The sequence below is a fragment of the Ornithodoros turicata genome, chromosome 3 (genome assembly GCF_037126465.1).
Source record: "Ornithodoros turicata isolate Travis chromosome 3, ASM3712646v1, whole genome shotgun sequence".
NCBI lineage: Eukaryota > Metazoa > Arthropoda > Arachnida > Ixodida > Argasidae > Ornithodoros > Ornithodoros turicata.
In genome coordinates, this window is record NC_088203.1 from 89,010,177 (window position 1) to 89,036,310 (window position 26,134).

The 26,134-nt window shown below is 45.1% G+C and overlaps 1 protein-coding gene across 4 annotated transcripts in view; it reads left to right on the forward strand.

The window, feature by feature from the left end:
• LOC135388781 (uncharacterized) overlaps positions 1-26,134 on the forward strand; it is a 174,439-nt gene that overhangs the window by 38,303 nt on the left and 110,002 nt on the right. For 3 of the 4 annotated variants that reach the window (XM_064618572.1, XM_064618575.1, XM_064618574.1), the window contains exons 9-22: positions 3-95; positions 3,124-3,318; positions 4,311-4,403; positions 6,414-6,572; positions 9,155-9,247; positions 10,010-10,234; positions 13,308-13,400; positions 13,932-14,072; positions 15,017-15,109; positions 15,594-15,728; positions 16,419-16,511; positions 17,208-17,354; positions 20,561-20,653; positions 23,556-23,780. In XM_064618572.1, the coding sequence (XP_064474642.1) occupies positions 3-95; positions 3,124-3,318; positions 4,311-4,403; positions 6,414-6,572; positions 9,155-9,247; positions 10,010-10,234; positions 13,308-13,400; positions 13,932-14,072; positions 15,017-15,109; positions 15,594-15,728; positions 16,419-16,511; positions 17,208-17,354; positions 20,561-20,653; positions 23,556-23,780 (1,878 nt within the window). The remainder of the gene's footprint in view (positions 1-2; positions 96-3,123; positions 3,319-4,310; positions 4,404-6,413; positions 6,573-9,154; positions 9,248-10,009; positions 10,235-13,307; positions 13,401-13,931; positions 14,073-15,016; positions 15,110-15,593; positions 15,729-16,418; positions 16,512-17,207; positions 17,355-20,560; positions 20,654-23,555; positions 23,781-26,134) is intronic. The other variant, XM_064618573.1, reaches the window with a different exon arrangement.

Consider the following 26,134-nt stretch of genomic DNA (forward strand, 5'->3'; position numbering starts at 1 on the left):
AGGACAGCGAAGTAGCCGTTTGCGCCTATTACTGTGGCCGGACAGACGAAGGCATGTTGAAGTATAACACCTATGATGATGGACTCGACTGCAATGTACGTAATGTCCAACTTATGACTACAAAATTTTGAAAGAAAAGATTGTGTCGGCCACAGCCACGTAGGGGAAAGATAGCAACACACACACAGATCCTTCAAGTTGCATCACATCCTAAAAGGGATGATGAGTGTACAGGGCGTTACCATATAAAAGTCTGCCCATGTCGAGAAATTGGAACACAACTCCCCAGACGCACAACAGTGAAGCGGCTTCTATTGCACAAGAGCTCACAGTGATCTCAGGTGCTTGAGTGTTGTGCGTCATGAAGCCGTCTGGGGAGTACGGCTTCAAAAGCCCCTCGCAGCACCGCCATTTTGATTGTTTCGTGACGATGTTTTTTGACGATTCGTGCGTTTTCCATTATAAACTTGCACTACGATACTGAATCACTTTGAAATTTACCAGGATTGCGTGACCTTCAGAGCTTTATATGTAGACAACATAATGTTCCATCTGCATTGATTAATCGCCGAGCATGATATGCCGAATTGATTTCGAATTTGACGTTTACCCGTACTATACCAAGGGGGTGGCTGGTGTTGCAAATTTCGTTATAAATAACTGTTCAGGAAACAAGGTGAAGATAAGAAGTACTGAGCATTCTTAGTTACTTGCGTTCTTGCTCTTTCGAGTGGTTTCTTTCCTGTTAATGCCTTCCTACAGGACACCCTATTGTTTCCGCTCAAAATTTCCCATTTCTTGTTCTGTGCGAACATTATGGCGCAACTTATTCTCCTTCTAACACTATATTGCTTCTTCGTGAATGTGAATTCAAATGTATAAAACGTTGTCCAGGCAACTGACTTATTTGACTGAGTCTTGGCATCACAAGCACCGGAAGGCGGCAGTTGACGAAAACTCCAAGTAATTATTTCGCCGGGAACATTCAAGCGAAATATCGAGTTCCCAAGCGGCTTAATATCGGTGGACGAGCCTGGTTCCTCTCTAGAAAGCAAAGTGAAGCAATGCTGGTTAGGGCAGGATAGGACACGTCTTCGGCGATGCTGTTACACAATTGTTAAACAACTACGTGGCTGCCCCATGAAGTTCGGAAAACACCTTTAAAAAGCAGGAATCCGCGAAGCGGCTTCACCTTTCGAATTGCCGAACGTTACCGTTCTCATGACGTAGAGGAACCCGAGTGGCACTCTCATCGTCCCTCCCTACGTCAATGGGTAACGTCAAACTCACTCATCCTGTTACCCAATCTCTGAAGCTGCGCATGTGAAGATCGGATACGTTTCGCGCACCGTAAAAGGTTAACTACAATAATTGGCGCTGGCACTCATTGGCCTTTGAGTTACTTGTTGCAATCATTGCACATTTTATTGAGGGGGCTTGCACTCGTCTTTGAAGACTAGTGTGGCTCTTCTAGACTAGTGGGTGACTTCTGTGGCTCACCTCATTGAGTCAGCAATACGAAAAAGGAAGAAAAAAAAAGTAGTGGGGCTCGTGCTGCGGAGCAGCAGTGGCCTTCTAATCCTTTCGCAGCATTGCGTATCGTCAGTGAACACTTCTGATACTTCCGGTTTTCTTTTTTTTTTTTCGTGGATATAACGTTATGTTTTCTATTTCATGGGGTCGTAATAGTTAAATGACATTTGGTTGCTTCTACAAACGACCCTTTGTAGTGTTGACTGGTTAGGTGAGTCACAGAATTAGTCAGCCCATGTTCCCTATCATTTTGCCCTACTCTTCCTTATATCATTTTTCGAAAAGCATACGCCACCTGTGACACGCAAGGGCTCATGGGAACTTAAAGCGTCTTGAAGCATTATGAGACGGCTAGAAGCGGAGGTAGAAGAAGGACAACATTCGCGTGTGCGTAGCAGCACCGTCAGACGGCGTAAACCATAACTGGAGCATACGACAGAGGAGTGTCCCTAAAAGTTCCCATGCTGCTTTGGACCACGCTTTGGTGGCGGCCGCATATTTTAAAATCGTCTATTGGATTTTGTGACAATATAGAGGCGTACTTGTCTCTCTATTGAGCTTCCAATATACACTTTACCCGATTCAACTATATGCCTGTACGAACCTCCTGTCCTCAGACGTAGTGGGCGTCGCCGGTGCGGTGTCTAAGCGCTCTTATTACCCGTGTCATATGCCAAACTAGAGTGCAGACGAAAGGGTATTCTGCACGAATGCATCCATGCGAACCTCTTCAAGCAATATTTTCTTGTTTAAAGGCGCCTCAAATTGTTGCGAAGCTTACAAACACATCTGGTGATTTTGATGCAAGGCTGGCAGCGAATAATGGCATTTGTAAAAATGGTGCCGCAGAGTCCGGTGGGCATCGGACCGGCTGTTCTAGAGGAGTTGACTAAGTGTATACGGATATAATCGATTACCTTAGCAAACGACATGGATGAGAGTCTTCTGATGGGTAAGAAGCAACACCACCACACTTTCTGGGCGTCAGAATGTCCCCCGCTGACTACAGTTTCCTTTCTTTCTTTTTTTCTTTCTTTTGTAGCGCTCGCCTGTTCGTACGAAAGCGATCGCAATGTGTCATGACACGCTGTAAATTTTCCCTCACTTCAGAGGTTGAGTACACCGGGGAAGTCGCCGCTCCAGCCTTGCGCAAAACGCATTCTCCTATACACTGGACGTTTCGTCGGAACCTTCGAAGTACCACTTTAATAGTCGGGGCATGCGCAATGAAAATACGCACGAGCCGCCAGGGCCTTTTCTATGAAGCGGCCATGTTTGTGGCGCTAGGAGCCCATTTGCGAGATGCTATTTATTTCACACACCATTATTCTGATAGGAGAGCGCCTCAGGACGCAGCGGCGATCGCGGCGGCTCTCGTCTTGAGGCACTTCCACTAACATGTTCTTACAGCTTCACTGTACCTTCTACCCTTCTACATAATTGCAATATGATACTTCCGAGGAAATGCAGTTCAATAAGTTACTCGTTCCGCATAATTTAAGTTGGCTAATTCATCCTAATCAACTTAATTTATCAAAGTGTTGGGCTACTGTGTAGTGCTGAAAGATGAGGGGTACAATTTTCGTGCAGTTCCGCGCTACACTGGACGGAACATGCTATGGGGGAGTGTGCTACCAAAAGGGCTCCCTTCCTACAGCTGCGACAACAGCGGATGGAAATAAAGGGCAGAAGGACAAAAACGACCAAACCGAAGATTCCTATGAATGGACATACATTGACCGGTTTAGAAACGCCATAAAGATCTGCTCACACAGAGTCCGTCCCGTAAGTATTTCTAATCTTGTAATCCTTCCTAATGAAAGCGTGATAGGTTTTGCTGGAAAGCGCCACCTCTCTGTCAAGTTTGATAGGCGCTTCTGGTTGTCATATGACTGCTTCTATTCGGCGAGTGTCAGTATGTTCCTGTGAGATACGCGAAGTAAAATGTTTATTCGAAACCCGGTTCAGCGTCGACAAATGGTTCCTCATCGCCCTTCGCGACACTATGCACCTTTTCTTCACCGTATGCGGCTGAACGCTGCATTTACCCCAGTTCTGAGGCTGTGCCTTGGCCGTGTACCATCGAACTTTTGTTCATCATGCAATGTGCGCGCTGACCTGCACTAGTTACTTCATGGCACCAGTTACCTCGCGTTCCCGCTGGTAACGGGAACGCGAGGATCTTGCCTAGATCTTGCAGCACTGCATGCTATCGACCACCGCCTCTTTACCATAGGCAAAGTGCTGGGCCCCTTCTCCAGTAGCGCCCATATGCACCAAGGTCTCCGTCACCTTTGGGATTTCCTGTTATGAAAAGGCCTCTCCACCCTGCTTTGATCACCTGAATCCTCATCTCAATCATCATCTTTCACGATCTACAAATGGCACTGGGGCAGCGCCCAGCCTGCTGGCCTGCATCAGCCCATCTCATCATTGTCTCTCTGTCTGTGTGTGCTTGTGGTTGTGCTTGTGCGAGCGCCCGCGTGAACCCAGTTACTGGCGTCAGTGGTAGTTCACTCACAGTGGTAGTCACACAGCCTTGTGGCGGCCAAGCCGATTTCCGCCGGCGGCTTCTTTTTTATTCTCCGTCAGCTGCTAGCCACGAAAACAAATTCAAAAAGCGTGCCTCGATGAGTCACCAGACTTCCTCGTCGTCTCTGCGGCTTGGCCGCCACAGCCTTTTCCCTGGGCCCCGATAGATGGGGAGATGCGAGCAGTGGGAGTCCACTGCGCATTTAGTTACCCATATGGACAACAATGAATCTATCTGCTTACAGACCGACGAAGCAGCTTATTGCATGTACTACTGCGGCAAGACTGAAAGCGGCCTCTGGAAATACGGCGCCTACGACGATAGACTCGACTGTAATGTACGTAGAGCTCAACTTATTACTACAGTTTTAGGAGCCAAAATGATATAGACGAAAAACACATGTTAAAGGAGCCCAGAAAGCCATCCAAAAGATTTTCTGTTTCTGTCGAACTACGAAAGGATGTAACTTGACGTGACAACTAACACAAAACATTTTCTGGACGCACTATTTTTCTTGGAATCAAACGCCCCCAGAACATCGACGCGCGCGACTCGCTCTGCAGGCGGAAACGAGGAGGAGGAGGAGGAGTATTGTGATGTCATCAAGGTTACAAGAGAGACCGCGCTCCAGTCGGGACCGGCACTTTTCGAACTTTTCTTGCTTTTTTGTTTATACTCCCAGTTCTCTCTCTGTGTAGCAGGCGACGCTTCTCGAAACAAACAAACCAGTTACCGGGTTGTACCGCGATGACGTCAAAATGGTCAAAAAATGGTCGTGACTGAAGCGCTTTCTGTGCTTCTCTAAGGTAGTGCGCCCTCAAGACTCTTTCCAATCCTAGAGGACAGATCAGAGCATCTGCTTGAGAACAAGCGTGTCGAACTGCTTTCGAGTATGGGATCAAATCGCGTACCCTCACTCATGACACGGTGGGTGACGTAAAGGACTTATAGACAACATAGTAAACATTAAGCATCGTGCAAGCAACAATGTAGAAATAAGGCATTAGTGAAGCTTTCCTTTTTTTTGATTTTTCTTTGGTGGGGGGAGGGTTTCATGCCTTTCTTTTTATTATTAATAATATTAATAATAATATTAACAACAATAATAATAATAATAATAATAATATTATTATTATTATTATTATTATTATTATTATTATTATTATTGAAGTCACAGGATCGGCATCTCTTGGCATTTCTTGTGAGAGTAGAGTATCGCCCCTCGCGACGAAACTCCCCATTCATCATCCTGAATAAAGTTGTTGTTTGTTGTGACGCCACAGATCGTTGTGAATAGGACATGTAATTGGAGCATTTGGATTTATTCTGCGAATCGTATCCCTAACAGAAATCTGTTCGGGGAATACCGTATTGGGGTGTTTTTCCAGCGTCAACTGTATAGTGGAGACTTTCCAGAGATCACGTCGGCATTCGCGTGTCCGCACAAAACCCTTATCGCATGTGCGCTCGGCGCTGGGAGTAAAGAGGAGAATCCTGCCAGTTTACAACCGCTATCGATGGAAAGTGAGATAAAAACCAAAGTACGTCAAACCAAGGTATCGTGCAGACTTTCCCGAGATCGCGTCGACGACGGCGGCGACATGTGTGTGGGTGGGGTGGGGTGGGGGGGGGGGGGGGGTCAGGAGGAAAACCGCACTGGTTTACAACCGCTATCAGTGGTATCGCCAGAGTCTTAGTACATAGCCGAAAGCGTACACGATAAGAGCCCGAAAACGCGAGAACCCATTCACGCTCTTTAAAACCCTGGTTGCCTTCCACCACTATAGGATGGATCGCCCCAAGACTGTGAAAACATCCGAACAAGTTGCCGCCGCGCAGGCCAAGCGCCGAGAGAGAGATAGGGAGCGCCAACGCCTTACACGGCAGAAGTCGGTGATTCGCGCAAATCAGGCTTGTGCTAGCATCGACAAGATCCCGCCGTGCAAGTCAGGAATAAGAGTCCGCGTGGCGATGAAACGGTTCAACAACCATTTAGGCGACCACAAATCAACACCCATCACGCTTAAATAAATTTTTCTACACACTTTCATCCGGCCTCATTTCACAACACGCACAGCTGACACTGAATTTCGCCTTACACGAGTCGTAACCGTCGTGTAATTTTCGTTAAAACAGCGATACCTGGGGTTCCACCTGGAGTTCACGTGCCAGTAGTCATTTGTTTGCCAGCACGAATTCTGATATGATGCCTTCCGGACGAGACGCAATGAAATATTACGAAATTATGAAATTTTATTTCGCTAGTTTCAGTTTTGCTACGTTAATTCACGTAATCGCTAATTCATCACGTGACGTCTTGAAGATGACCTCCGTAATTTTCTTGCAGTTCCGAGGTACAAGGGATGGTACATGCTTCGGTGGGATCTGCTACAAAAAGGGATTCCGTCCTACACTTGTGTATCAAAACGTCACACAAGAGAACGGGCTGACTTACACGGACCGGCTTATGAACGCTTCAAAGGATTGCGAGAAGAAACAGCGCTCAGTAAGTGTCTCCCCCCCCCCCAAAAAAAAAGGGGGAGGTCCATTTATTTTGGCTCCCAATAAGTTCACCAGGCAATCTTTGGATTAGATGTTCTCTCTACCAAGTGCTACGTGAGGTACACCATTGCCATATACAGCGTTTCGTAAGGTAAAGCACGATTTTCTACCATTCCGTATAAAATATTGCTCAGGGGATCGAACTGAAACCGAACACCACACAGAAATGTCCCGTACAGTGGAATGTTCATAAGTGGCTGTGGCTATGATGTCCTTTGGTCGCCGTCAGCGGACCGTTGAGAGGCCCATTGGCCACCCTCAGTTGAGTCACAGTTTTGTTTCGTTTCGTTGGGCGGGTGTTTACCTTCGCTGTCAGAGAACACCAGTAGCGTGCTCTCCTTCATGAAATATAGTACACTACTTTGTGTCGTCCATCGTGTTGAGATTGGTCCACTGAACCCATGTTACGCTTCAACGTCGCAAAAAATGCGACGAAATAAAGATCTCAACAAAGTTTCGACAGCTACGAAATTTCGCAAAACCTCACACACACGACGCTTAAATGCTCGTTATAGGGAAATCACACTTTTTGAACTCTCGCATTATTCGAAATCTCACGCTGTCCCGGTCGAAATGCGTGCGATCCTGACCGGATCATTCCAAGCGTACTCGAGGCTATTCCACTTGGTTCAATGATCGCGCCGCCGAAAGGCAGTGCACTCTAAAAACGGAACTTCGTCACACAGCACGCTTTGCACCCAGTGATACACTTACTGCTTCTAATTGGAGGAAAGAGTATGGGGCACACATCCTAGTTTCACCAAACCACAAAAAGACAACGACAAACTGTGTGCGAAAAAAAAAAAAAACAGCTTATATCCTTCTTTGTTTCGTCCTTTCGTTATTCATATGCATAATCAATTTGAAAGGTTTCCCCACATGATCCAAGTTGTAAAAATGCAGTAATGTTGTAACAAAAGTGCGACAGCAATGAAAGTACGCAAACCCGGATATGCGCGAGGCTTAGGATACGGTATAGGCCATTGGAAATGTTAAAGGGGATCTGTGAAAGCCCCGCCCCGTAATTATTTTTGGATTGTAAATATATAGTATATCTGTAAGTACGTATTATCGATGGATAAATGCGGGAAAAGACCCACCACAGGCCCGCTGTCGGGCTCCACTATGCTGTCCAGGTGTAGTTTGCAGTATAGCTCAGGCTATACAGAGTGTTTCACCCAAAGTGATAAAAACTTCTAACTGGCGACGTAACTCCCCGGAGGATTGTGGGACTTTCGGCAATTGCCTTCTAGAAACTTTTGACACCACTGAGTAAGGCTTTGGACAATTCTTAATAGCGGGGAATTTGTTTTTGTCAATGGAACTTTGAAAATTGCCAAGCGAACGCCACTTTTTTTTATTTTTTTACAGAAATATGAAGTCCTCCACGGATAACCGCAGACCCAACAAAAACTATGCACAGTATCGCAACAGAAATAATCGAAAAAAGAAGTGAAAATTATGCTTTAGCCCCGCCTGATTGATTGGCGCAAAGTACCGCACGCGAAATGTGCGTCTAGGAGGAGGAGGAGGAGGAGTGTCGTTGGGAGGAACCCGAGAGGTCTGCCTGCCTGATTAGGCGGCATGTTTCTCGGGAAGGGAAAGTTGGTGGAGAGGAGGAGAGGAAAGGGTGAAGTGGAAGACCGAGCGGAATCCGCTCGGGGGGAGGATAGCTGCGTCCATGGGCCGACTTCAGGGGAACTGTGCCGGCATACGCCTATTACACATCTGAGGGAAACCCAGGAAAAACCCCAGACGGCACAGCCGGCCCGCGGATTCGAACCGCGGACCTCCCAGTCTCCAAGCGCACGCGTTACCGCTGCTCCACCGGAGCTGGTAAATGTGCGTCTAGAGGATGGATGTACCCGCCTTCATTTGCCTCTTTGTGATAAGATGGTTGTCACCAGCATCAAGGCGAAAGCAGGAGAAAGAAACGTAAAAAAAAGAGGTAGGAACACTTCCTCCTCTCTGCGTATCTGCCGTGCGCTGCTCTTTGCGACAATCAAGCAGGAGGGGCTAAAGCGTAGTTTTTACAAATTTTTTCGACGATTTCTGTTGCTATACTGTACATAGTTTTTGTTGGGTCTGTGGTTAGCCGTGGATGACTTCATATTTATGTAAAAAGAGTGGGGTTGTCTTGGAAATTTTCAAAGTTCAATTGAACAAAATAAATTTCCTTCTATTAAAAATTGTCCAAAGCCTTCCTGAACTACGGCAAAAGTTTTCAGAACGTAACTGCCGAAACTCCCACAATCCTCCGGCGAGTACGTCACCAGTTAGAATTTTTTATCACGTTACGAACAACAACTTTATTTCTGACCTTGGAGAGTGCCTTATCCCGTTAGGAACACCCTGTATAGCCAACACAAGTCAGAGAGGGCCTTCTTTGTGCTGGCAATATTACTGGCAACACCATTGATTGTATATATCGCTCAATTTTGCGTTGCGCTTCCCTCCGGCAGTGATAGATGGCAAGCTATGTATTTAGTTATCTACATGGACGATAAAGGATTCTTCTACTTGCAGCACATGGAAGCAGCTCATTGCATGTACTACTGCGGCCACACTACAAGCGGCCAGTGGAGATATGGAACCTACGATGATGGACTCGACTGTAATGTACGTAGCGTTCGAATTATCACGTCAGCATTTGTAAGCCATAATTATGCTGACGGAAGATATATGAAAAAATGTAACACATCGAAAAGATAATAGCTCACGTCAAAGATTCGACTCCGCCGATATTCGTCCCTATCGAGATCACACGAACTTATCGCATTCATGAAGATGACATGCTTTAGAACGAAGACGCCTACTGAATTCGACAATAGAGCCAAGCTGCCCCGTGTTGAGTATACGGAGGGCGGTATGAAGAAGCTGGCGGACATCGCAGATCGTATACTGATAATGTATACAGAAATTAATGTATGTTTTCTCCCTATTATCATTATTTCTTTAGCCAACATCAACATCACATATATGAGTTGAGTTGAGTTGGGTTAGTACGAAGAAAAGAAAACAAAGAGAAAGAGAAATAGGCACTCATTACGAGAGCCAGCTACTCCAGATCGCTTAGAACAACAAAAATGCCTAATTACAATGAGTGACAAACACAGTCAGTCAGTCACTCACACACACTGTCAGTCACACAGTGTCCACCAACTTGGAGTCCGCGCAAAATCTCACAAATGCCTGCATGGCGTGAAACTGATTGTCGGGGGTGAGCCCGTCCTGGACAACAGTCTTATACCATAATCATTCGACGACACCTTCAGGTAGTGTGATACTTTGTGGAAAAGAGAACAACAACACAATTAGACGAAGGCTATTCCGAGTCTCCACCCCCCCCCCCCCTGTTTAGCATGCACAATTTTCCTGCAGTATCGAGGCACCTGGGATGGTACATGCTACGGAGGGGTCTGCTACCAAAGGAGCTCGCTTCCTGTACCTGTACCCGGAACTCCAAATGTTGTACGAGGACGAGGACACGCAAATCGCCAAAGTGAAGGAAAGCAGCGAGGAGAGAAAAAGGAAGGTTATTTTACATGGACTTACACTCACCAGCTCAGGAACGCCGTAAAGGTCTGCGAGAAAAGACAGCGTTCAGTAAGTATATAGTTTTCGCTGGACACAAAAGTAGCGAACTCCGACTTAACAAGTTTTACTCAGACGTTTCGTCCGTCAGGCGACGGACATCATTAGTGCCAAACTGGACGAGAGATTATCAGTAGAGGTTTTCCAGCCCATTTTAGTCCAAGTGCCATCTGATTTAATCCAGACGCCATACAGTTCATTCCGGGTGCCATCTGAAATAATCCAGGTGCTATTCAATTTAATCCGGGTGTCATTCGAATTAATCCATGGTGTTTTTAAGCACTATAACCGTGTATTCACACGAAGGACATCCCCTGCAGATTATTCTAGAGGAAGGAAAAGCAACAAAGTAAAAAAGAAGAAGAAGAAAAAAAAACTGCTGATGGGACTGAAGTTCTGCCGCGTCTTATGTTGAGCATTCCCGATGTCGACATATTGGGAGTTGAAGCGGGAGTATGGCAAACAACACCATTCGTGCTGTCGTCTGCTACAGAATATCTTCTGACTGAGCTGCAGGATATTTCGCGCGCGCTTAGAAGAGCACGAAAAGGCATGGCTCACATAGCACACGACATTTGGTCCTGTCGATTGAATTTAAAAAAAATTGAAACATTGATTTCATGTGTCCATTTCTGCAAACATTTCTGGCACAGAGAGAGGCTACATTAGATTTACACCTAGCTACATTGCATTTTTGTTACGTATAAAAAGTGACATGACCAATGACACATTTCTTATTGCTCACGTTTAAGCCACTGGACATGACGATAAATTGCTACAGAACGCTTTAGAAATGCCTCCATTTTGTGGACGAACCAGCAACATATTAATATCAAACGTTCTATAGTCAACGATGCCCAGCCAGTGAGTTTTGTGTTCAGGAGTAATTTCATGGCTGGAACAGCATACTCACCAGGCTGCACATATTGGTTGTGTGCTTACAAACTTGCAGAAAACATTTTTTCTGACTATATAGCTTGGTCTGTTTGACGATCTCACGTTCGAGCATCAAGTATGCAACTAACCAACATTAGTGGCGCGGTGAGCATTACCGTATCTAAACACCGTTGTAATATAGCAGCATAATGGTGTAGAGGCTAATGAAACACAGAACAATGAGCGTTGTTGGTGAAGAGGCAGCACTGGAGCCTCTCCATCAACTGCAGGTTAGTAATCGAAGTAGCGCTGATCTGAAAACAATAGCGCCCATGACGCACTGATATTTCGGCACATATCAAAGAAACCTCAAGTTGGGAAAATTAATTTAAGTACCGACCAGTGTGGTCTTAGTCGTGAACACCATAATTGTTTCGTGACATAGAGCCCTGAATTATCGTAATGTATCAGGGACAGCGTGGAAGGTAAACATCACAACACTCCTTGTGGGCAGCAGCTGAAACATAAATGTGCAATACACGTGTATGTGTGGAAAGCGTGGATTCAGTGAATACTTTTGCACGAAGAGCCTCAAATTGATCATTCCCGATATTTGTATCATTACTTGTTGAAATTAGTTGCCTATGTGTGCTGCCCGCAAAAAGCGAATCGACGCGGGTGACCGCAGGTGACCGCGGGTATACTCGCACCGACACTCGCCTGTTATAGTTGCACGCCTGTAACAATTGAACCTCTGTATGCAATAAGGAGATAAGTCGACTTACCACAATTTGTAGTATATTAACTGCAGTGACATCTACATACTAACTTGTACCTTCCAAAGAAAATTTAGGATCGTATTGCAATTTATTGGCTGCTACAGGAGGGTACGAAACGACACATGCATGTCTGTCAATGAGGCGGACTCCTTTCACAGGCAGGCTCCTTTTCTAGACACACATACAAAGGGTGTAGCTCAAACTTAGCTTAAAGCCGGATCCGGGCTGCTCCTCTGCACAAAGGTGACCTCGCCCTAGCTGGCATCACCATAAAAGTCAGACTCGTGGTGTTTTTCCCTAAAGGTGTTTTTTTCCTGCATGAAAACCCTGTTCGTGCGATGTTACATTGAAGAAGGGGATGCGTCATGCTCCTAGATTTTGTTCGATTTCTGCTAAGTCACACCACAAGAACGATGCCAATAAAATATGCATGTAGAGTAGACACATACACACATGTAACACATATTGCATTTGCGTTATTCAAGGAAACCCAGCTGCAATTACTTTACCAAATATTGACTAGATGTTTTCCCGGTTTGAGATTTTTCGACTTATCCCCTTTTTACTATTTTTGCTGCAATGACATCTACATACCAGTATGTACCTGCCAAAGAAAATTTCGGATCTTATTGCAATTTATTGGCCTGCTACAGGAGGGTAAGAAACGGGAAATGCATGTGTGTCAATGGGACGGACAATCAGAGGACAATGAGGCATAGGTTCTTCTTATAATTGAACCTCTGTATGCAATAAGGGGATAAGTCGAAAGATCCACAACCGAGAAAATGAGGCCCATTTTCTCGGTTGTGGATCTTTCGACTTATCCCCTTATTTCATACAGAGGTTCAATTATAAGAAGAACCTATGTCTCTTTTTGCATTAAATGCATGACCATATTACGAAAGACACGCACACACACATAAATGGGATGATGTCGTCGTGGGTCATTCTCCGTCGTTATGGCGGTACACTGCCCCATTGCGCTTGTGGAACGGAGGAGAAAATGATGATGATGATGATGAAAAGGTGTCCTATTAGAGTTCGTCCATTAGACCAGTGCTGGAGAAGAACTCAGCAACAGCTCGTAGGCCTTGCAGCACGAAAGACAGCATCCCTTCCTGCTTGGGAATTTTCTGAAAGTGTTTCATAATTTCTGATTTTAAATTCGTCGCTGCTCATGGTCAGGTTTTTTGCTTCAACATGAATGTAGCCCGCGGCGCACAGCTTATGGTCCTCGCGCGGTCCCTATAGCCAACAAAAGACACGAAGAGTTGTCTATGCAGTGGCGTGCGTTACTGACGACGGTAGTAGATCTCCCCGTTTTGTGTAGCCTGTTGCCTCGGCAAGGATAGATATGAAGCTGCACACAGTAGACGTCCGCCGCATATTCCGTTATCCGTATTGATGACAATGCGTGTCTCTGCTTACAGGTCGCCGAACAAGCCTATTGCATGTACTACTGCGGCCAAAATGAAAACGGCCTGTGGAAATACGGCACCTACGATGATGGACTCGACTGTGATGTACGTACTATTAGACGGTACCTTTTGTGCATAAAAGAAAAGCACGGAAAACAAAACAGCTAAAGGCACGGCTACCTCAAGATTCATCCCTATTCGAAACGAGAGACGATTCGCTTGAGAACAAAGAAGTGACCTGGTTTGGAGTATAAGACCAAATTATTTTACCAACCACCACCACCACCACCACCACCACCAAATTATACGCCTGTCAACGACACCGCGGTTAGAGTGAAGTAATTCGCTGTCATCGTCCGCATTAAGTGACGAGGTCTAAATAATAAATGATTACGCAGTTATTTGTTGTTGTTTTTGTTTTTTTTTCGTTTCGTAGTTCTCGTAGTTCTTTTTGCCTCCAGAAGTTCATTTGGACATATTTCTTTGAAAAAAACACAAACAAATTGATTTGTGACAAATGTGTTGATGGAAATAATTCATTTCACTGTTTTTTAAACTTAATTACTACAATTCTTACCAATCTAGTTAATCTATCAAGTGGTCCCTTAAAAGATGACCTGCATAATTTTTCTGCAGTACCGAGGTACATGGGATGGCACATGCTATGGTGGGATCTGCTACCAAAAGGGCTTCGTTCCTACCCCTGGGTATGAAACTGAAACTGAAACTGATCAGTTTAGGATCGCCGTAAAGGTTTGCGAGAAGAGACAGCGCTTAGTAAGTATATCTCTTAGCTTACCCCAGAAATTACTGTGGTCTCTCGAAAGTGCTACATGAGTTACAGCCCCCATTACGGTCCACAACTTTTCCCAGATAGTTTACGACGTTTCTTCTACCACGACAAAAAATACCGCGGGCATTGTAGATGTCGGAACTTTCTTCAGTAATGTATGGGATGCTAAAAATCGTGCGAAAAATTTTCAACTTGAAACAGCTTGACATGATGGAGCTCACAGAAGAGACAGGCGGACATCGACAGCCCTAGTGTCTTCTGTCCGTTCCCTCATACCATGTTTTAACCAACGTGTTCTACATCTTCTTGCATTTAAAACTGAATACCCTAGTACGGCGAAAATATCTCATTTTCCCACTGTGCTTACATTACTGGCATCTCTTCGACATTACCCAGAGAACAGTTATTTAGTAGAAGTAGAGCAACGAAGTGGATGTTGGGATCGAAAATGTACAAAATGTAAGCAAATAAATGTAACAAAGCTACGGCGGCCACCAAGTAACACGCACCCGCATATACACATTACTCAAGAGACTCCACCGTTCTCCGTTCACTCTACCCAAGACACTGTCGCGAAGTTCTTCTTCAATCGCGGCTTCTGATTTTGGCGAAATCTGCTTCCCATTGGTAAATATCACTAGTATGTTGTTGTTAGATACGTTCGGTAATCTATTTATCAAAAAATGCGACTGGGCCGTACTCCGGCTGTAGGATACACAAGCCACAGGGTGTCGTTCGTGTAACCACTATAGTGGGTCGCCCTATATTTTGTGCACCCTTAATCCCCTCCAGCAATAAAGGTCAAGCTACACACAGTGGACGTCCCTTGCCGACATACCGTTTGGCTGACCTTTCCTCCTTTCTCTCTCTCTCTCTGTTCTAATATACCCCACCCGCCTTGAACGACAGTGAATTGTTCGCTTTACAGGACAGTGAAGCAGCCCAATGCATGTACTACTGCGGCCATAGTGAAACCGGCCAAGCAAATTATGGTCCATTCGATGACGGGATCGACTGTGATGTACGTAGCTTTCGAATTATCGCAGTTTCTGAGGATCACAGTTTGAGTATCGGTGAAAGCAACGTGTAAAAAGATCTAAGTTAAAACCACTAGCCTCTTATGTGCGCATCCCTACCCTACGAGGCAAGCGATTTTTTTTTCTGGTTGCGTGACTATTCTTGTTTCTTATTGAAGTCATATACACGCTGCGAATGTTTAATCACGCCACGGATTTAGTCCCCCGTGGGACACGTTGTCGCAGTCTTTCAATATACTGTCTCCGACGGGCATCAATGAGAGACCAAGGTCCTTTCAGGGAAACAGCGATGTCGGATCCACCTAGGGTTCCTTTGCCACTTGTCAGTTGCTTTATGAACTACAGTTCTGACATAATACCCCGTTAAAATATTTTAATTCGCTAATGTTAATTTAGTATATTGACTCCATGAATGAAGTCTGTTCATCAAGTAACTGCTGTACAATGATCTGTACAATTTTCCTGTAGTACCAAGGGAATAGGGATGGTGTATGCTATAGGGGAGTCTGCTACCAAAGAGGCTCCCCTCCTAAGCCTGGGCCAGAAACTGAAATCGACAAGCGCAGGAACGCCATAAGGGGCTGCGAGAAGAGACAGCGTTCAGTAAGTATCCTCCAACGTTCACCATTAGTGAGAAAAACATTCGTATGCTGAAACTTCAAAGACGCCAAAGACATAAGATATGTCCCTACATATCTTATGATACAATAATGCAACACAATACAATTTATGAGAAATTACATGAAGGGGCACAATGAAGCTATGCTTCGTTTTCCAGCTGAATCCCCCAAGGTTCTATCCTGGGGTCCTTCCTGTCCTGGCATATATTAATCCTCGCAAACATAGTGCCAGAGGAATTTGCAATATTTCCTCCATATAATAAATTACTCTAAAACCTGGCACTGGCACAACCATGCTACGTCGTTTTCATACCCCCACCCTTACCCCACCTTGAAGGGAAAAAAAACGGACGGAGCTGAAGTTCGTCGTATTCTACTTCGGCTCAACTGTAATAATCACTGTTGAAACAGTGAAGTTCATTGTGCAGCATCGCAGGAACACAGCATCTCAGTTATCATTGTCATATAACTTATGTTTGAAGAAAGACTGATCCACGAATATTCGCCTTAAAGCGTGTTAGCTACTCGGAGCGGTAGGAGGTCGCACTATTTCGCGTAGCCTTTTTCCGCGATAGACATAAATGCCAAGCTGCACACATTGACGTGCGCTGCGCACGCCCAATACAAACTTCGTTATGCATGAATGAACGACAATGAATTTCTCTTCTTACAGGACAGTGAAGCAGCCCATTGCATGTACTACTGCGGCCAAACTTCAAGCGGCTTGTTCAAATATGGCATCTACGATGATGGACTCGACTGTAATGTACGTATGGTGTTCGAATTATCACGACACTGGTTGTAAAGCTAAAAGTATGCCAACAAAAACCGCATGGAAAAGTTAAGATGTAAAGAAACTCATAGCGCTATCGAGATAATACGCGTCCGTATCAAGATGACACCTATAGCTGAATTCGAGAATGAGGCCAAATCGCACTCTTGCTCAACGTACGCGGAGAGATATCAAGAGACTGCCGGTCATCGTAGATCGTAGACATTCACAATTTAAAGCAAAACAAGGTGAAAAGAAAGCCCAATTTGTGTTTTTTTTTAAAATCCCTTCGAAGGCAGAAGCACGCCGTGAATCATTATGGCCGTCTTACCAGCGCATTCCTTGGCCGTAGATATTTGGTACGCCTGGACCAAATTGATCTCTGAAAGCACCGACGTTAATTTCTCGTTGTTAATCTATCGTGCATAGAAGCACGATTCAATCCGGGTCACCACTGTTGTGACTACGCGACTGTTATTGATGACAGCCTCAGCTCGACTGAACACGAAAAGTTGAACAGCTTTAATGGTGGCGCGCTTCGGCACTAATACGATAGCGATGACGCGGCCATACTCACGTTCAAACAGAATTAAATATTTCAATTTATGTCACCTTAATTTCGTTATGCTAATTTGAGCGAGTCATGTTCGCTTGTCAACTGACCACTTGACCTGCTCAATTTTTCTGCAGTACCGAGGGACCTGGGATGGTACATGCTATAATGGCCTCTGCTACCAAAAGGGCTCTCTTCGTGCACCTGTACCTGAAATTGGAACTGAAGCTGAAGCTGATCGTCTTCGGAATGCCGTAAGGGCCTGCGACAGGAGACAACGTTCGGTAAGTAAAGTGAATACCATGCGCGCTAATATGCGCTATACAAAATGTTCATTTTGCAGCCGCTACTTTTTCAGTAGCGATTCCGCTACATTTTGCATTGGTAGCGCAGAAGTATTTCCGCTACAAATTCAGGTAGCAATCCACTCTTTCTCCACTACCGCTGCTTTCATTAAAATGGAAAATGTGAAACTCGGGGCGGAGAAAATCGAGATACCGACAAAGCACATTTTTTTTCCTCTCCTACTTTTTCATTTTGTTGCCATTTACGCAGACACGTCTGGCGATCCTCCTCCATTTCAGTTACTCACATAAGTTCAGCCCCACTGAATGTAATGAAAGCTGATGTAATTATCTTCTAGTATCTCGGAACCCATCAAATTTTATTTTCTTCCTACTTTCTTAAGCTTTCGGGCAGCTGTTTTGGTTCGCAATATTCATAGAACGCGGACTTACTAGAACTAGAACAACATAACTGCAAATTGTTCCGCATCGAAACCGAATAAAATGCAGCAATACAAATACCGTAACAAAGCTGCAACTCTGCTACGAAATTACACATACTCGCCCACAAACATGGCTGAGGAGGTGTCATAGGCAATTAGATATGTTAAAACAGGAGCGAAAGTACGCTGGCCTTTATTTAAAGATAATTTTAGCGGTGCATACTGCCACGAATACCATGTGGTCTTACGCAGCAACTGTGATCGTAGCTGACCTCTAGCAGGAGAGAGTCTTTGAACTGCACACGATCTTAGAAGTCCCTCATCCCCTTGAGAGAGTTGATGAGTAAAAAAATGTCAGGGTGACGTCACTCCATGACGTAGAGAGTACACCGCGTGTAGCGTGCGTACCAGACAGGCTCCATGTAGCTTCATGTGACTGTAGCTTCATGCGTGCGAACCAGACTGGCTATTGTTTAGGCAAATTGTGTATTTTAGTACTTTCCTTTGGTTTATTTTACGAAACTTCTCTGTCAGACACTCCCACAGCAGTTAATAGAGAGAGGTTGGCCAATGGGAGGACCCATTTTAAGGTACGTCATTCGGCGTCACACGGCGTGCGTGCCTTCTTGGAGCGGAGCTATGGCCTTGAAATCTTCCCGCGCCGCCGCGATACGCTTTTCATTCCGGCTAAGTGGGCGGAGCGATGACCGATCTGACGTCACGGCGAAGTCCCGCTATGGCTCTATTGAGGGAGCATGCGCGTTAATTTTACGAATATTTTGTTCCGCTATGAACTCCGCATGACACAGTTGAGAGAGCGTGAGCTTAGTTCCACAAATATTTTGTCCGCCATGAACTCCTCATGGCACCGTTGAGAGAGCGTGGTGCTTAGTTCCAGGAATATTTTCTGGCCGCACCGTGGCGCTCGCGTTCCGTGAGCTACCTCTTCCGGTCTTAAGTCTCGGTACTGATTTTTTATTTATTTTTTTATATCCGCTAATGCACTTTTTACGTATATATGATGCTGACATGTAAGGGAAAAAATGTTTTCGTTCTGGAAAGAAAGATTTTCTTGTGGGACTTTTGGAAATAGTCCCTAAATCAGTGCTCCGTTGGAAACCCTTCGCCAAGACATATTGTGGGCTCAATTCTCTGACGCTGCGCAAATTAAAGCGCCACCTGTGGTACATTGCCTGAAGCTTCTCCATCCACTGTACCTGTGCCTCAGTGACAAAGTTGTTTCGTTGGGATTTCTCATCTTGCAGTATGTGCTTCCGACTAGTAAATATTTTATTTTCAGATGTGCTCTGTAAAACATTTATCCACAATGCGGAGTTCACAATATAATGCCCAGATGAAGTCTACAATAGCTCGGACCATAGCCAACACAACCCAGAGGGTGTCGTGATTGTAATGGCGCACGCATGTTACTGGCCACGGTAGTGGGTCTTACTATTTTGGGTAACAGTGTTCATCAGCAAGGATGAAGGTCAAATTGTACACTTCACATTCAGTATCATTGCTCATCATCATATACAGAATAACTGCTATTGTTAAGTACCAACTGTGTCAACCTGCAAGTGAAGGCGTTATTGGAATTGTCAGACCCAGGTGGCGTGCAGCTGTTCCCCAAATACAAAGTATAAACAGAAACACTACATGGCGGACAGGGACAAGAAGCTAGAAACACAACATAATTATACAGTTGACATAATACACACTTGAACGATTCTTGAATAATGACGTAACACGAACAACTTTATTTCTAGATGATGGATGGGGTGTTTCATCGCATAACGTAGGTTATAATTTTAACCTTGTTAAATTTATATAGCTATCTTAAAATCCGGATACATGTTGGTGTAATATGTTCCAGATTTGAAGTGATGAATGCTGGAATGAGTACTAGCGTAAATTGGTCAGTCTTTTAGGTAATTTGAGCGTGAGGGTATTCTGATTCCGTAGCGGGACTACACAATTTCGGTGGCGTAAAGCCACAAATGGTATGGTACATAGAGTATTGCGGATTAGCTTATATACTAATGTACACGGTCTATACCTCAGTAGGGTCTTGACACTGGGAATGTAAAAAGAGATTGAATGTGTATGTAACAGTTTCATGACTGGATAAAGAGCATTGTGAGCAATATATTTCCTTTTTCTTTAGCAATGCACAGTGCAGTTACCGTGCAGGCGTATGCCAAAGTGTAGCATTCTATGTCATAGGAGATATAGCTTTCAAAAAAAGACAAACTGTCCTCAGGGTAGACGGAGAGAGCAGAAACCGTAACTTGGCTAAAGCGTATGATCCAAAGCATATTTTCTTACACAGATGCTAAGTATGGCCATGCAGAGACAGGTGTTCGTCAATAGACGACTTCAGAAAATCCAAATGCTCCTTGCGCACGCGTTGCATTCTGGGAGGCTACTGGAATGAACTGCCCTTTACCTTTCGTTTTCGCTGACCTTGATTCCTCTTGGACAGTCGGCCTGGAGAGAAAGAAACGAAATAGCTTGAAAACCTCATTCTCCTTTGTTATCAGCAAGTTCCCACAGTTCTTCCTTTTTTCTTTCACTCTATTAAACAAATCCCCCCCCCCCCACACACACACAGTTCAAAGCGGTCCTAAGCGCTCTGAGATTTTCTGGCGTCGTCTATTGTTATACCCGGCAATTCAACCGCTGGTCGTTTATTAACTGTACTCGAGCAAAGGACGTTAGCTTGGTTACCTTTATGGAAATAATGAATTTCTCTTCTTACAGGGCAGTGAAGCTGGCCAGTGCATGTACTATTGTGGCCAGACTGCAAACGGCGTGTGGAAATATGGCACCTACGATGACGGACTCGATTGTAATGTACGTAGCCATCGAATTATCCCAACTTTTGTGAGTCACAGTTTTTGCCAGCAAAGGAACGCGGAAAGGATAACAGTCATCTTACAACGATGAGAGCATCAATTAATGTACGCATAGAGAAAAAATAGCAGTACTACGAATATGGAGCTGGTGAATCGCTGAAAAGTTTCGGTGCAAGCCGAAAGTTCAAGCAGAAATTTTGACTACAAACGGAGTATGCATGGCTGTCTTAGCAATGTCCTCTTCGGCCAAACGTTATAAAACAGCGTAAATGGAGTCGAGCTGGTGGAGAAGCTCCATACCGTCAAAAAGCTTGAGCTTGGGCAAAAAAGAAAACGGACGACACAGAACCACTCGAAGACAGGAACTTTAACAGGAACAGGAATTTAATTCACGCAAAAGAGGGAAACATACACGCCGTAGACACGGGAAAATTGAGATGGAAAGGACCAATGCAGAGGAAAAACAGGTCAAGTACAACATAGTCAGCACAGACCTTTCACAGAATGCGACTAAAAGCCTGATGAATTGACACTGAAGGCACGCTTTACACAGTTACCCACGTTTTTGGTAGCTATTGTTTCACTTAAGAGGCGTCTACGGGTTGGAGATTCATTGGTAAACCCCACGCCTCCTCGAAAAGGGGCTGGCTGTTAGTACAGATTTTGAAATTGCCAGAAAAGTTACCATCAGGACTCGTCCTATATTGCCCTAACGCCTAACCTTTGATTGGTACATTGACAGGCTTGACTTACGTACACAAAATCACACGCCAAGGAGATTGAATAGACAACGTACATGACACAAGGAAAAAAATTTAGGAATCTGTGAACTATCCCGCACAGCACCTCAGCTGGAGCGCCTCACCTCAGATTACTCTGAGCGACTCCCTGTGCACCGCGATAGATCAGTGTCTCAATGTCGATCAACAGCAGCCTTTCAACATCCCTCATGAAAACCTTGCAGTGGCGCAGAAACTTCCCTAAGAAACGTCCTCTACCGTGTCCGAGCTCTTCGCCATGCTGACCGCGTTGAAGCACTTGGAAGGATCAGCGCCTATGGAGCATGGGCTGTGTTCACGGAAAGTAAGGCGACATTTGAGGTCCTGGCAAAGTATTGTACCAGAACAATCGGCAGCCTAGAGACCATGACAATTGCAGCATACAACCGACTTCCATCCTCGGGTCATAGCCTGTCATTCCCATGGGTACCCATAACGCTGGCCTACACGGAAACACCCTCGCAGACGCTATAGCGCGTCGGGTCATATGGGGACGTCATCTTCAATAACCTTTCACTACCACTTTCGGCCTCACAGCATGTCGATTACAGATACACCGAATCCGCCACAGCGGCAGTCGGAAATTTCATTAGGGGGCTGTCTGATTGAAACAATATATCCGGTCCATCCACCCGTCGATGGATTTCGTTGGAACATACCACTGCTCGCGTCGAGAAGCGTCCATCCTACACTGACTACGACTTAATGTCACCTGGATCATTCTGCTTCTCTATAAGATGAGCCTCCTTCGCTGGCCCAAGTGCCCTACTTGCGTTACTGAAGCTGATATTTCACATCTTATCCTGGACTGCCGCAGATTGGACACCCCTCGAGGCACGCTCAGACGAAGCTACTCGAGCTGCGGTTCACATTCTTCGCAGACACAGGCTCCTGCTCGGCCCAGTACGGCATCCCACACAGTGGTCTGTGACCAAAGCAGTTTTGATGTTCCTGAGCGACACAGGTCTCATGCACAGCCTGTGAAATGCAGTCTTGTCATCTCATTCGTCAGTGCCCCACTCTCACCTCATATTCGTACACATTACTATCATTTTCTTAAAATTTGATTTGCCTTTAATCTATATCTTCCTTAAATAAACCTCTACCCGAGAAACGTCATCATGACGTTGGTAGACACACCGAAACCAAAACAGATCGGAAGGGGAGAGCTGGGTTCCACGAATGGTCAGTTGTTCGCTGCCTCCTATTGAAAGAAAAGTAGGACCGAAGGTCGCGTCCCTTTCAGAGACCATCTGAATCACCTCAAGACCGCGGCTTTAGGGCGCGACCTTGTTCGCCACTAGCTTTGAACGTAGTTCAACTCTACCAAACTCGTGGCGCTGTCGAACATTATGACGTCATTTGTTTACAAACAGGCAGAGGTCTATAGAGTTAAAATCCGGGCGCGTTGATGACCTATACCAAAAGCGATAAAAACACCTAGTGCGAGGGGACAACGAAAGGGTCGAAGGACGAGACAGTGCTGTGTTTGTCTCGTACTTCGTCCCTTTCGTTATCCCTTCGCACTAGGGGTTTTTATCACCTTTAATATCTTTCCTTTCTTTCACCTTTTGTTGATTTATATTTCATTTGGTACTCATGTCTTTTCTTTTTTCTCTTGCGAAATAGAAAACTGATATACCGTTTAGCTGACTGTTCCTCCTTTTTCTTCTCTCCGTTCTAGTAAATCTACCCCCCCCCCCCCGCCCTACAGCTATAGCCAGTTGTTGAAAAAGGGGCGAGCCGAGCAAAATCATTTTCTCAACAACGGTCTTATGCAATAATTATTTGACGACCCCCTTCAGATTGTGTGATAGTTTGTGGTACAAGAGAACGACAACACAATTAGACGAAGGCAATACCAAGTCTCCACCCCAAACCCCACCCCCGGACTGATGCACCAACAACGCAACTCTCCTAAATGAGAGCTTAACCTCGACTGAGCGCTAAAAGCTTTATTGTAGGTGCGCTTCGTCGCTAGTGGCAATGGCGATTGCGCTGCCACAGCCCGATGGAACGCAATTAAATATGTCATTTCTGTAATTTCTATTTATTTATGTTAATTCATGCCTACCGAGACAGTTATCAAGGGGCTACTTAACCTTTACAATTTTCCCGCAGAGTCGAGGCACATGGGATGGTACATGCTATGGAGGGGTCTGTTACCAGAAGGGCTCGCTTCCTGCACCTGGACCCGAAACTGAAACTGTGGCACGAGGACGAGAGCACGCAAATCGGCAAGGTGAAGAAAAGAAGCGGGAAGGGGAAAGGGAAGGTTCGTTTACATGGACTTATAATCACCAGCTTAGGAACGCCGAGAAGGCCTGCGAGAAAAGACAGCGTTCTGTAAGTATCGTCCAGCTAAGTTCAATAAGCGCATTACGCACTAAATGTCACGTCTTTCACATGCTGCATTGCCTGGAATTGCCTCGATTTTCTCGATGAACGACCAACATATTCGTGTCGTACCTTATACACAAAAATGCGATTCAATGAATGGGCGCCGCCAGTAGTACTGCCACCACGTGGTAGTCACATGAACTGTGCACGTGTGGACTGCCGTTTGCCGTGTTCCTTCATTTTCCCCTGTGTGTTTTCGTTCATTTTTCGAGTCCGTTCGTGTTCATTTCGTGCCGGTTCATTTTCTTCCGCTCGGGAACCGGTGTAGAGTAGATATCGCATTGGCCAGCACTCCTCACGTGAACAACTGTGCATATCGCACGCGGAAGCAAGCAATCTTCTTTTCCCTTGATATTTTGAACGTTGATACGCTACTCAGACGTTTATCGGATGACTAGTTATATGGAATGCTACGTCATCGTCAGTCATACTGATTAAAGACGGCGGCCACCAGTATTTATCCGAATGGGAAGAGCGATTTTGGCAGTCCACCCCTGCTGTGTCGTCACTGGTAACGAGGCTAAGAAGCGCACGGGGACTAGTGGTTTGAGAGTAACGCGACAAGGTCCATATAGAGTCAAGGAGGTCCAGACAGTGAGTTTTGCATTCAATGATAACTTTATGGCTGCAGCAGGTATGCTCACCAGGCTCCACAAAGTGTGCTTACGAACTTGCAGAATGCATTTTTTGTGGTTAGCTGGGTCTGTTTGGCAGTCCCACGTTCGGCCATCAAGCATGCACCTTTATCAAGTATAGCCTTTATTAGTGGGGCGGTGAGTGTTTTCGTACCTAAGCACTGAATTGTAGTATGGCAACCTAATGATATCAAAGTCCAATGAAACACGGAAGAATGACCGCTGTTGATGAAAAGGCAGGGCTGGAGACTCTTTCTCAACTACAGATGAGTAACCGCAGTAGCACTTACCTAAATGTAATAGCGTCCACCAAGTACTGATATTTCACCACAGATCAGAGATCAAACTGGTGAAATTAATTCAAGTACCGACGAGCAGTATCAATCATGAACGCCATAATTCCCTCGTGACACAAAGCCTGCATTATCATAACGTATCAGCGACAGTGTGCTAGGTAAGTTTCACAACATTACTTATGGGATACAGCTGAAAAATAGTTGTGCGATGTATACATGTGTATCTGTGGAACGTGTGCAATCCGTGAATACATTTCCACGGAGTGGCTCAACGTGATCATTCCTGATGCTAGTATAATTATTTGTTGATTACTTCCCCATGTTTGTTGCCCGCAGAGATGCGCTCGGCGATCATGGCGCAACATTGTTACAGATTGGTACAAATAAGAGACCTACTTTTATTACGAAATTGCATGCTGGCTTGTTCAGATTTACCGGCCGCGCGCGCATAAACCTAGATTATGGCCCATTATAGTTAGATGCATATGAACTGAGAAGTCTGAGCAGGAAGTCGCATACGAATTTTGCAAGACCATCGCAGCGAGTTCCGGGGCAGCAAAATGTAGAGGCTTTCAGGGACATGTTTTGCAGCTATATCGCGCTATTAACCAAGCTCGTCCATCCTCTGACCCCGACATGCACTGTTAAAAATAAATCCGTAGAAAAACGGACATTTTACTCGATATGATATTGCCATACATTTGCCCGTTTTCTGATCAACGGAGCACAGTTTATTTATAAACAAATGCTCCGTTGCAAGACGTTAGAAAGCGCCGTAGAAAAACCGACATTTTTTTTACCGATGCCGTACTTGCAGAGATTTGCCCGTTCTACGGCGTACTGTTTCTTTACCGCGCATGTTCCGTTATAAAATGTTAAGGTGCGCAGTTTTTTTACTAGTGATTGTTCCTTTATAATGAAGTGTACCAGCTTTTTTGTACAACTCCACTGCTTTGCAAGCTCCTGCACGGCGCACATTCCTTATACACGAGTGGTACTTATGACGAGGTACGGCTATTCAACTCATACCCAATTGTACTAACAGACACATGTTTGCACATGCACATGTTTGCTCCTGTGAAGCATTTATATGCTTCAGAGGAGCAAACATGTGTGGACAAATTAGAACAAGGGCATCGCAGCCTCTGACTGATATACGGTACGATGTAATTGTGCTCAGGAGTGATGATACGTCTCTCGACCCTAAGCTGGAAAACCTAGTTGGTGAATACATCCCCAATGTAACATTCGCTGCTCAGATTACTTGTCACCAACACAACAGGTGCAGGAACTGTGCTTTATAAAAATATTTATTTAATAAGTTGGTATTGTTGGAAGGCTCACTTCTTTTGACGCAACAGCTCAATCA